General features: G+C 39.8%; 1 protein-coding gene across 1 annotated transcript in view; it reads left to right on the top strand.

Moving 5' to 3' along the window:
• The first annotated feature begins 5,644 nt into the window (after positions 1–5,644).
• Positions 5,645–12,751, top strand: part of LOC117400058 (nitric oxide synthase 3-like) — a 30,600-nt gene continuing 23,493 nt past the window's right edge. The window contains exons 1-4 of the mRNA XM_034920655.2: positions 5,645–5,737; positions 8,166–8,262; positions 8,624–8,772; positions 12,307–12,469. Of these exons, the coding sequence (XP_034776546.2) occupies positions 5,646–5,737; positions 8,166–8,262; positions 8,624–8,772; positions 12,307–12,469 (501 nt within the window). The 5' untranslated portion in view covers position 5,645. The remainder of the gene's footprint in view (positions 5,738–8,165; positions 8,263–8,623; positions 8,773–12,306; positions 12,470–12,751) is intronic.

The following is a 12,751-nucleotide window of genomic DNA, read 5'->3' as shown; positions in this document are numbered from 1 at the left end:
AAACAACAGTGGAAAAACACTAGGAAGCAATTATACCTTCAAGTAACTGATACCATTGAGTACCGGTAATTGAAATTTAGATCCGGCTATGGAACATGGTGTGTTACCTCAAGCATTCAATCATAGACAACCCATGTGAGTTATTCAGCCTCATACTCATTCCTGGAGTAACTACAGGCTGTTAAGATGTGAGTCTGTTTCAGTTTCCTTTAAACGCCATTGTACTTAACTATTTAACCATGCAAAAGTGTATCTATACTGGATCATGATCTCCACTCTTCTTGCATTACACAATCCTCTTCTCACTTCTCACTTCCTACTGAGTTGGTAAGAGGGGGAGAGTGAAAGATGGAAAGACAGAAAGCAACACTAGTATCCTGAGCCGTGTTCTGCCTGTAGAATTGCATCTGAACTCCAGAGACGTAGGTGTTATTGTTTAAAGATCATGCAGGGTGAATCTCTGTCCATGCTGTGACCTCCTCAAGATGAGAGCGTTTGTTGTATGCCTTACATTCCCCTGTGCTGGCACTGCCTGCCCGGGCTTCAGTGGGGATCTTTGTAAATATATATAGAGAGAACGGGGGTTATTTTCAAAGGCAATCCACTTGAGCAGGGGTTCTCAACCAGTGGTCTGCAGCCCGGTAGGGTAAAGTACCTTGCTCAAGGGTACAGCAGCAGTGTCCCCCACCTGGGATTGAACCCACAACCCTCCGGTCAAAAGTCAAGAGCCCTAACCACTACTCCACACTGCTGCCCATATAGAACAGGCAAAAAAGTTGATATAGTGCAAAAAGTGCTCAGTGCAAATGTTTCGGTCGCATGACCATCCTCAGTGCTAGATGATGTCACATAAAAAAAAAAAAAACAGAATGAAGAGGTATCTAAACCCCTCATACTGTATGCTTATTTTTTCCTATTTGGTGAAATAGCCAAGGCTATTTCCAACAGATCTCGGATAATAAAAGATTGCTTGGCACAACCTTATAGTAGAAAGTTGTGTGAGGTTACGTCCTCCCCCCCCCCCCCCACCCCTTAAAGCCGTACAATGTTTTAGATGCGCACTTCCTTGCATGATGTGCATGGTAGTATGTGCGTGCTATGTCACATTAGTGATGACAGTGGAGAGAGAAGTTTCTAAACTGCATGGAAACCTGGCCAGTGTTGCCTATGATTTTCTATGTAAAATGAGTGTACAAGACAGCGTTTTTAAAACTAATATATGCCATTTCATTTTTTTAAGAATGGCCTGCAAGTATGCCAGATATTGCTATCATTCACATTGGTTAGATCTAGTCCAATTGGTGGATAAAGTTAGAAAGCTGGCGGATTCTTTGGACATTTCATTCTATAATTCTCCAGTGACTTGAGGGCAGTTTGGATCATTGGAGCACTTACACAAGGAACGAACTAAGTGAGCAAACTATGTTTCTTGCCTTGTCGGTAGCTGACCGGAATGTATGTTACTGAAACTAAAGTAAGATATTCTGATACTGATTATTTTCTCTCTCTGCTGTTTCCTCCTCTGCACAGATATTGTGTGTCCGTGTGTATAGTTTGATTTTTAGATAGGTCAGTTTTGGTTTTTTTATTGTTCCCTATTTTGTTTTAATAAAACAAGAAACGTTGTTAAGTATTGATTCAAAAACATATTTAGGACCAATCCTTATCAATTCTGACTACTGTCAATCAAAAAAACTATTTGCTGTGAACTCCATAATTGTAGTCTGCAATAAGGACCCTGAAAATGTGTTGCTACTACTTTTTAAATGTGTTGTGCTTTTTTTTTTATAACCTTCTGTAATGTAAAAGTTAAGGCTAGTTGTTGAATGGAATGAATAATTACTAGAACATTGTAACAGACTGGTCCAATAGGCTGGATTTGATTTTGTACACACTTAAAAATGTACAATGTAACATGGCAGTGATTTGCGTGAGGCTGCGGGCTGTTTTATTTATCATTCATTGCTTAGATGGGGACGCAGCAACATTGCAAATGCCATGACCTTTCAACTCTGCTTGCCTCACTGTCAGTGTTGAGGAAGTTGAAAAGTCACTGCAACATGATTGCTTTGTTACAGGAAGTCTAAAAAGAAAGTATACAGGGTTAACCACCTCCTCTGACTGCAATAGGCTTAGACTGTTAGACAACATTCTACACACTGCAGTCTGTCTTTTCCTAAATTGTACTGATAGAGATTGTGGAGCAGGACATTCCTCAGTATGCTGCCTGAAGAAAGAAGATTGCAGCACCCTTTGGTTTAGATACGCTAGTCTGTAAAATGTTATTCTTTTTCAATTGTTCCTTGTGAACAGCACTACATTGTTTATAAGAGGATTGAATCAGGAAATATCAGACCAGTTCTGAATAGGTCTATTATACAAAGGTAGCCATCCTCGAGAGAAGTGGGACCAAAAGAATGTGTGAAGAGGAAGAATTCAAAACTGGGATCATTGTTGCAATGTTTTATTGTTGTTACCAGAATGTTACAACCAAACCCTGTACCAACTGTCTGACACATATTTCTAAAGGGTAATTACAAACAGCAACACAGAATTCACCCTCAGTGACCCAATCTAGAATACAGTCAGCACTCGGATATCCGTTACCCAGATACACGTCAGTCTCTCTTCAATGTTACAATTTATCTGAATATCCGTCAGCCCACTTTTTTCCTCTCACATGCTGAATCAGTCTGTTTTTATTGTGCAGTTGCAGAGCATTTCCTCCAGTTTCACCTTAATGAATCTATGTATTTTTGATATTGTATCTTTTTGTGTTCCCTGAAAAATGGACAAGGGTTGGAACTGGCCAAAATGAAATAATCAGATATATGTCACACTGTGGCAGGATGACAGAGGTTTGAGGCTCAGAGACAGTGGAAGGGGCAAAATAATGATCTTTATTAAACAAAAAATAATCAAATAAATAGGCACAAGGGCCCAAACAAAAGGTTTAAACAAAATACAGAAATGTAGGCTGGGCATTAGCCTTCACTACAGTTTCTTTCTCAAAAAAACTTAACCACACAGCACACCAACAAACAAACTCACTCAAAAACCCTCCACACAAAGGGTTTCACCTGCCTTTTATAGTCTGTGGCTGGAGCCCAATTAACTAATAATTAACAATTAAACACTTAAGGCTCCAGCCACATTCTCACATGTATTTTACAGGGAGGAATTTAACCCCCTCCCTGCCAATCCAAAACAAACAAGAATCCTAAGAAAAACAACAGTAAAAATAACAATAATAAACACAAATTATAGGAGCGAGCTGGCACCCCATCACACACACGTGTTTAACTGTCACTGAAGTTAAATTTTTATTGGATATGTGAGTGCTGACTATCAGGAGAAATGAAGATCAATGGGCCTTCTTTGATCCCACCCCCAAGTCTTTGCAACTCCTGGATGACAAAGGTAGATGTCTGTTTGAGCTCACGGAGCATGAAAGCCAATACCACACTCACTATGGAATTCCCATTAAAGAACAGCAACTGCTAACAGCCAGTATGTGAACCTGCTCTCCACTGACTGTATAACTATACACCAAGTTCTTGTGCCTTTATCAGGGGAGCTAGACAGGGACCCCTAAAAATACTACCATCCCAAGTTAAATTGTCCATTGTGCAATAGCTCAGAATCAGCTTGAAGTAGGAAGTTCATTTCTTTAAAAAGGGGCAGAGGCAAGTTTGTTTCTAAGTGTTCCTGTGGTGGTTTGAGGTAAAGAATTAGACAGTTAGTAGAGTTTTTTTTTAGATATAGAAGGAAATGGCTTTTCATAAAACAGTTTTATCAGGTAAAACAAGAAATTGTAACCAACGTGGTTAAGTACTGTGAGGATGAATTGTGAAAAGGAATAATAATGCCGGTTGGATATTTTATTAAAAGAGCGAGTGCTAGGGCCAGGTGTTCATGCGAGAACTGTCAGACAAATTAGTGCTGAAGAAACGGGGACATTGTTTACTACTCAGGGTAAAGTAAGACAGAGGAAAACAGGGAAAATGGAATTGGATGATTTGGACAAGTGTGTCAAACTGTGTGTGTTTGCTGAGAAAACCAGGGAAGTGCCAACCACCAGGAAGATACGAATTGTGCTGGAAGAAAAGATTGTATTTGCAGGTAAAGATGAAACTCTTCGCAAAAGTATTCGAAGTTTAGGTTTTAGATGGAAGAAAAGTAGGTCCAATATACAAATATTAATGGAGCTTACAGATATTGTATCAGGGGGTACTTGCAGGAGCAAACAGGTGACCACCATGGAGGGCAAAAGAGAAACTGCTATCAAATACCCCTCCATCCTCTGTTGTGGTACTTGATAATGCCCCCTATCACAACATGAAAGTGGATAAAAAGCCCAAAACATCAACAAGGAAAGCTGATATAGAGGCATGGCTACAGCACCGCAATTGACACTGAAAATGCTTACAGGGAAAAGGTTGTGGAAGATCAAATTGAAAAGATCATCATTAGTCTTGGTGGAAGTGATAGCAGTGACTCAGATTCTGGTTTCAGACACTGATGAGGACGATGCAGAGGAAAGTGATCAATTTCACACAGATAAAGACTTTCAGCGACTGTCCTCTGACAGCAACTAAACCAAATGGTAAGTTAGTTTACTGTATTTTATTTATAGTGAATTTTAGCAGTTGTATCAAACTACATACACAGTAACAAAGTACCCCTTTATCAACCTTGACAAGACTGCAAATTTAATTTTTGGGAATATTGTGTGATTATGTTTATTAATGTCATAAGCTTCCATAGACAGTATAGCTCATTCGAGAGATAACACCCCTACAGACAGTGGCGTATTTAAGTTGGGCCAGTAACAGTTTTGGTGACTCTTTACATTAAGTGTCTATAACTACACTGTAATTACACAGTAGTTATACAGCCATTGCACTTAGGGCTGTGCAGTTATAATGCAACAACATGCTTAATTACAAAATGAAAAGTGTTGCTAGCATATTTCTAATTATACTGTATACATGTGGTTGTGCATTTTACAATGTAATTTCCATGTAACCACATATGTAATTACAATGCAACTACAGTGTAATTAGAGATACTTAATAGTATTACCATAATTTTTATATGTGTAACATGGTTGTTACCTAGCTTTTTTTGTAAAGCTTTATACTGTAAGCAGAGAAAAACTTATAGAGCATCTTTTAGTACAAGAGCTTTACAACAATAATAATTTTCATTCGCTGCAGTATTCTGAACTGGCTTGAATCTGTGAAGGGAATCTGAAGGAAGATGAGGAAATCCCACTTTTAGTTTGAGCTTCCTGGAGCTCAAACAGCGCTTACACTTGACATTCGTCAAACACGTCCATTTGCTATGTGTTAAACCAAACCTGTTAAAGAAAGTTCCTTGTTTGCTTGCCTTTCCAGTAGAAAGCATGCTATTGCTTCACTTCCTAAGTAAGTCAGAAGCACCAACCTGATCAGGAGGAAGCAGGTTCATACTCACTAAACACTGTCAGGACTGTGTACATACAGAGTGATGGAGAGCCAGGGGGAAGAGGGAGGGAGGGAGGCAGGCACTGAGGGAGGAACCAGGGCGGTGTTAAAAGTCTTTAAAATTGTGACAGAGCAGACAAAGAGGCTAAAATTGGCTCAGAGATGAACTCCAGAGACATGACCTCCACAGATCAGAGGGCCTCCCTGGATCTGAACAGGAATGCCACCCCGGGGTCCGTTGGAGCCCCCAACTCTACTGCTAATCATGGGTAAGACTGACTGAGCTGGGGAACCTCAAGGCTTCTCTCTTTAATCTGGACAGCAAGCAGAGGAGGGATTGCCACTCAGGAAGCCATTGCTTTTTAAAGGTGCATTGCTCTGTATACTTACAACAAAACATATTTCAGGAGGCTGTTACCTACAGGGTTAAGAAAAGGGTCTTTCAAATTCCTATATGGAATAACTCAGTCTTCCTTTTTTTGCATGGGTTTAACTTGCTAAAAGCGTAGCAAAGTGAAGTAAAGTATAAAGCTGTGACGGTCAAAGCAATAGCAAGCACATTAAAGAATGGGCATGGTGAACTTTCACAATCATTTTTATGTTGAGACATATTTTAGTTTAATTAAAACAAGTGTAAATTGTATTAACTTATTTCTTGTATTTCTTTTCTCAAAAAAAAAAAATTCTAGATGTGTTATGTTTTTAATTTTAGGAATGCACTGTAGGCAAATCATTTATTTTAAAATATGGATTTTGAAACTTGAGTAACTGTCGGTATGAGGTATAGGGGCTAAAATTAATCTCTCGGACCAAAGCAATCTGATAATCACTCAAGTTATTGTGCATGCAAACACATTGCACAACACATGCACATAGCTTTAGAGATTTGTTTCTATAATTTCTATGAGTAACTATATTAAATAAAGAGTTAAATGATAATGTCAAGTTCATGTTCATTACACTCAGGAGAATAATGTTGGAATTATGAGAGCACCACTGTCATAGAACACAAGTCTTTAATTGATAGGATAACCAAATTCGGGAAACTTCAACAAAATGTATTAATGTTATTCTCCTGGTCATAGTGATAGATTCTCAAAGCTCTTTACTCCAAATCATCATTAGCACATTAGCACACTCAATAAAGTTACCTAACCTGGACTTAACAACTCAGACATATTTTGTGAGTAATCTAAAGATGTTCCTTATTTGTTTAAGAAGAGTAAATTGTGCTTTTTTTTCCTTTCAAGAAAATGTGCTAATAATTTGTTGTAAATAGCTTTGAGAATCTAGCACATAGTTTCTTTTGCATAGTTTTAATGTTTGTATTAATAATCTGTAACTTCATTCACAAGCTAGTGAATCTGCCCAAGAAATAACATTTCATCAACCTGTCACTGACAATGGATATTGTAATGCAAGTTATATTATTATTTATTTCTTAGCAGAGTTATATCCATCAAGAAATTAAATACATACATTACTTTACATTTTAGGTTACATGGATTTATTCTGGACTAAAAAGTAATAACATATCTAAAATCAGGGCTTAACAATATAGAGATGTAAAACCATAACATTGTTATCCAGGAGCCCAAGCGGTTCTATTGTAGCGGGTGTTTTATCCAGCGCAAAACTTTATTTCGAGTTCTGACATGGTTGGAATGGAATGAGGGAGTTAGAATTCTCTTGACAAGCCAGATAAAGACAGATATATAAAAATGCTAATAATGATTCTTTTCTCACCTGTTCTGAAGTGAGGTGGGGATGCACATCAGTGGTGCATTGGCTTCAGTGCATGGCTGTTCTCTCCAGTGTGTAGCACAACGCTAAAAGCAATTTCTATTGGAATAGTTAGCAGCATGGAAGAGTTATCAAAGCAGCAGCAACGATGTGTATTCATGACACAGAACACACAAAAAGGAAATTAAACAGGTCAAAAATAAAAATGTAGATGATATAAAGTACCCCAGCTTTACTGATCAAAAACTGTAGATCCCCAGTGTACACCAAAATACATAGAATTATAAAAGTAAACTAACTATTATTAAATATAGTTTAGTATTTGTCCATTAAGTGAAATTAAAAACCAGTGATTTTACTTTGTTAATTTTACGTGGTATTCTGTGAGGTACCCTCTGCCAGAAGAATTGAGCTTTAATGCATTTTCCAAAACACCTGCTCCCTGCATGCTCACTTATCACAGAAGTGTTGGTCTGCATGCTGCATGAACGTCACATTCTCGAATGAACATCTCATTCACTGTGACAAAGACAGTATTTTGGTTCCATATGAAGGCTTGCTCATATTGCAACATAAATATCAAAAATGTAAAATACAGTATATGGATTAGTTTGGAGGTAATGCTATTTTTTTTATTTGTCTTTGACAATTATGTGGGGGACAAGAAATGAAGTTAGAACAATTGAAAACATTTTTTTTCACTATTAAATAAACTCCAGTCTAGAAAAGCCATCATCAAACCGTCAGCAGTAGAAAGACGTCAGGAGTGTTAATAAACCACTGATAAAGTGCGTTCAGTGAAGTACTTTTATTTATTTTATCAACTCTAATTTTCAACATTATTGGTGATGATTTTGATGATTAGTTCTCACTATCGAAGGCACTTAGTAGGTGCTGTATACTGTGGTAATGGGCAGTCAATACATCGCTCTATTTGAGCATCTCTCTTCACAGCTCTTCCTGCCCCACGGAGATCCAGAGGTATGTGCGGATCAAGAATTGGGAGACCGGCCAGCTATTCTATGACACCCTGCACATGCAGTCCACGACGGTTAGTTAAAAAAAACATTACAGTCAGTATAGAACAGAGTGTCAGTTCAATAAGTCTACAGTCAGTACAGTACAGGGTGTAAGTTCAATAAGTCTACAGTGTGCCATAGAGTTAATCTTGGACTGTAAGGAAAAAGAATGGCCATTGTAAGATTATTACTTGATTTTTTTTTGCTAGAATGGATAGAAGCAAAAGTTCCTCTTACAGTATCACAAACATTGATCCCTAGTCTTCCAGTGCACCTCTGATCTCCTCTAAAAAGGAATGAACATCTCCATCCCCCAATGAGCCACTGAGCTGAGCGTTAGATATGAGTAGAAATGTTTTCTCTGGGAGCCAGTAACCTGCCCTGTGCTTGCAGGAGGTGCCCTGCAGAGAGCGGCGGTGTCTGGGCTCAGTCATGTTCCCTAATCAGTTGATCCGCAAACCTCCAGAGGAGCCAGTCAACAGAGAGAGGCTTCTGAGCATGGCAACAGACTTCATCAACCAGTACTACACCTCCATCAAACAGTAAGAAGAGAGGGAGAGGGACAGTGTGATATATGCATATATATATATATATATATATATATATATATATATATATATATATATACATATGAGGGATGGGACGAATACAACAGTTCTGAATCATTTTCCTTTAAGGTCTCACTGAACCAACATATTTCAATTGAAAGCCGGTGTGGGAGGGTAGTGGGCGGAGCTTAGGGAAGGACAATAAATGACAGCACACAGGAGTCGGAAATGACGTTTAGTCCTAGAGCCCTGTACCGACAATGGTATCTGGGCAGGATTTTATTTTAACACACAATGAAAATAAACAGTCCAGTATTGCAGAAAAACACCTGGAATACCAACAATGGTAAACTCAGGTTTCAAATAAAAAGAGTAAACAAAAACATTGCGGTTACAAAAACAACAACAAAGGAAGCACTGGGGTTCTCAGTGCTGCTGCAGTGGGTTTCCTCTCACCGCCTCTTGGCTCCCTTCCAAGGAATAATGACTAGTCCTGGGTTTTTTCCCCACCGCGGTAATCCACCAAAGTTTTCCAAAGTTTCAAGTTTCTGTGAATTACAGCAGGTTTATAAAAGCAAGACAACAAAGCACAGCGCTTCTTTTCCGTGTTTTCAGTTCAGGACAGGGAGACCGAATGGCAAAATCACGCTGCCTAAATACTGCTGAGTCCCGCCCCTGCAATCAGCGCGCTGCCCCACATCAGCCAATCGACGAGCACAGCACAGCTGATTGCAATGATGGGACTCAGCGGTTGCATGGTTCCACCTTGGGCCAAGATGGCCGTCCGACCCGGAACTTCCTGTCTGGTCAGAGTTCAGCCTCCTGACCCAATCACGGCCAACCCTACACAGCGCTGCCGGTGGTCGGGAGGGTGAATTACGTCAGGGACTCCTTTCAATCCTGTCACAGCCGGTTAATCTTTTAAATCAAACAATTAGGTTGTGCTGTGTGTATAATCTCTAAACTGCTTTCATTGAAAAACAAATTGTCGCCTTTTAATCTGCAGACAGGTGAGTTTTGCGTGGCCGATGCAGATCCACATTATAAACACATAAGCATTTATTTTTTTATACAAAATGAAATCAACCAATAGAAGATCTGCATTTTCTCTGTGGCAGTCCAATCATAAGTTGGCGGAGGTGGGACATAAACAGTTGACGGTCTTTAACCAATGGGAGAGTCAAAGATCTGCCCCTTGTTATGCAGGTGTCCAATCATTAGTGAGCAGAGGTGGGACATAAATGTACCAGGGTGCGCAGTGCAAAAATAGCTGAATTTCGCACGGTATTGCTAATAATATATTGAGAATTATATTGAGAACTTCAAAGTAATATTTAGAATTTTTTTTACAGATTAAAAAAAAGAAATGTCATCAGACAACGGAGACATCGTGTAACAAAAAATAGCCAACACGTCCGGAATACAGTCACGTGGGATGTTGACTTTCAATCCATGCCCACTATAGCGTTCCAGTGCCTGCATAGCCTTTCACACAGGCGTTGAGGCGGTTCAATGTCGTCTCTGAACCACCTCGAGAGACGGCATAAAATATGACGGCTCTGTGACGGTACAGGCAATTCACACAGATCAAAATGCTGCATCAGTGCTGGTTCTGAGCCATAATAACTCGTCTGTGTGAAAGGGGTATTGTTGGATGTCTATCGAAGTCAGCAAAATAGGAGCTTTCCCAAAGTGCTTGTGAGCCACTGTAACACTCAAAACTTTTGGACAAACCCGGATTGATGTTCAACTGAATGAGCAGAAGCGTAGGGATACAATACATCACAATGAGCAAGCAAGAACAAATTGTGGGGTTCTTAAACGCTTGATTGATTCTGTTGTTTACCTTGGCAACAAGAACTGACTTTCAGAGGGCACGATGAAGGCACCAATTCCTCAAATAGAGGTAATTATGTGGAATTAGTTCCCAGGTCACTGCATTACCAGGCACAGGTCATTTGACTGGTCTTCTACTTCACTCTTCCTGTGCCAGACGTTGATAGTGTACCCCCTGATCTCACACCTCAGCCGGCAGCTACAGCCAACAAGGTCACCAGCCTGCGCTTCAGTCGCCCCTGACACACTGGAGTTGCCAGAAGGTGGACTGTCCCGCCCTCCATCACGCCCACAAGAGACTCAAAGAATGGAGAATTTGGGACTTGTAGGGAACTGGTTGGGTTTTAAAGGGAGGGGGGAGTGGCCGTGGAATGGGGAGGGAGAGGATATGTGGCTATGGATATGAGTAGGTATGTGGATATGAGTAGGTGAGAGGAAAGGTATAGTCCTGGAGGATAATAGGACTACATCCCCCAATATGCCATGGGGTTGGTATTAGTCAGAATGGGAAACACCTAGCTCTAAAAGTTAATGAGGGACACCTGCCTGTGTTCAAGCAGGCAGGTGTATATAGCAGGTCAGAACAGCTTGATGGGTGTCTGTGTTAATGCTAAGGCCTGTAGAGCGACCGGTGTGAGGGGAACCTCATGAAAGGTATTGTGATAGCTGTGCAGTTTATAGTTTAATGTTAACAAAAACATACTTAAAAGTTTTGAAATGTGTACTTTCAGATATAATTTATAAATATTTAAAACTCTTCACAAATTCAACATTTAAAATCAATATGACGATTAAATCTGGAAAAATTATTCTGTTTTTTCAAAATAAATATTTATTTTGCAAGTTAAATCTGAAGCTAACATGCCCCTTTAAACGTTTGATGCAAGCATTCCATGCATAGAGGAGATGGGGAGCTTTATTTTCGTTGGTGTGTCCTTCAATAAAACTGGGTTATTTCGCACTTCGGGGCAAATGTTCTCTTATCTTTTAATACAAATCAAAGATGTCATCGGCCCTAACTTTATGATTTGGTGCCAAAGAAAGACTTCTGTCAACGCCATGTGTGTGGTGAAAGCATGTGAAAGGCTGCTGCTGCTCTACATAATAGGTTGTGTGATACATATTGATGAGAACAGTCCTCTGGGGTCCCTGATTTAGAGGTGACCTTGAACTTTGCATGTTAGTTTCAGATTTAGCTTGCAAAATAAATATTTATTTTGAAAAACCAGATTTATTTTTCCAGATTTAATTAATACTTCCAGGATTGTCATGAATTATCTTGAGCAGGCTATATACTGTAGGTTATGGACTGGCCAGCAAAGCCCAGATCTATAATCCCATAGAACACTTTTGGGACCTTTCAGGATGTCATGTTTGTCAGCATTGTAACCCTCTATGTGACATCAGAGAGCTTGGTGTTGCACTGACTGAAGAATGGGACAGGATCCCCCAAATCATCTGCCACCTTATTAGAAGCATGCCCAGTTGATGTAGAGACTGCACTAATGTCAGAGGAGTTTATACACAAAACTGATACATTAATTTGGACCATTTTCAGAGAAAATATATATTAGCTTTGGACCATACACTTGCAGTGAAATTATAAGCACAGTCCTGTAGTTAACAGTCCAGACCAGTCTGTACTCTTACCCCAGCAGGGCTGTGTGTTGATTCTGTGTGTCTCTGACGCAGGTTCCAGTCCCTGGCACACCTGCAGCGTCTGAACATGGTGCAGAGTGATGTCAGAGCCACGGGCTCCTACCAGCTGGAGGAGACGGAGCTGATCTTCGGTGCCAAGCTGGCCTGGCGGAACGCCTCCCGCTGTGTTGGACGCATACAGTGGTCAAAGCTACAGGTAACCGGGGCAAAAGCCAAGGGAAGAAAGCAAATTAGCATTGTAACAGCCTTTCAAAATTTGAAAGTTCACATTGTCATATGATTTGAATGGATTCACGAAGGCTTCCAGCAGGATTCTCCAGACAAGCTCAAACCAAGGTAAGAGCAGGTTTTGTGAAAATAATAATTCATTATTGGAGCAGGAAAACATAGAACCACTCAGGATGATTGCAAATACCATAAACAAGTAAGGGAATGTAAAAAAGAAATGGAAAGCACATCTGAATGTACTTGATCTTTA

The sequence above is a fragment of the Acipenser ruthenus genome, chromosome 4 (assembly GCF_902713425.1).
Source record: "Acipenser ruthenus chromosome 4, fAciRut3.2 maternal haplotype, whole genome shotgun sequence".
Classification (NCBI taxonomy): domain Eukaryota; kingdom Metazoa; phylum Chordata; class Actinopteri; order Acipenseriformes; family Acipenseridae; genus Acipenser; species Acipenser ruthenus.
The sequence above is the reverse complement of the archived record's forward strand: the minus strand, read 5'-3'. Positions and strand labels throughout refer to the sequence as shown.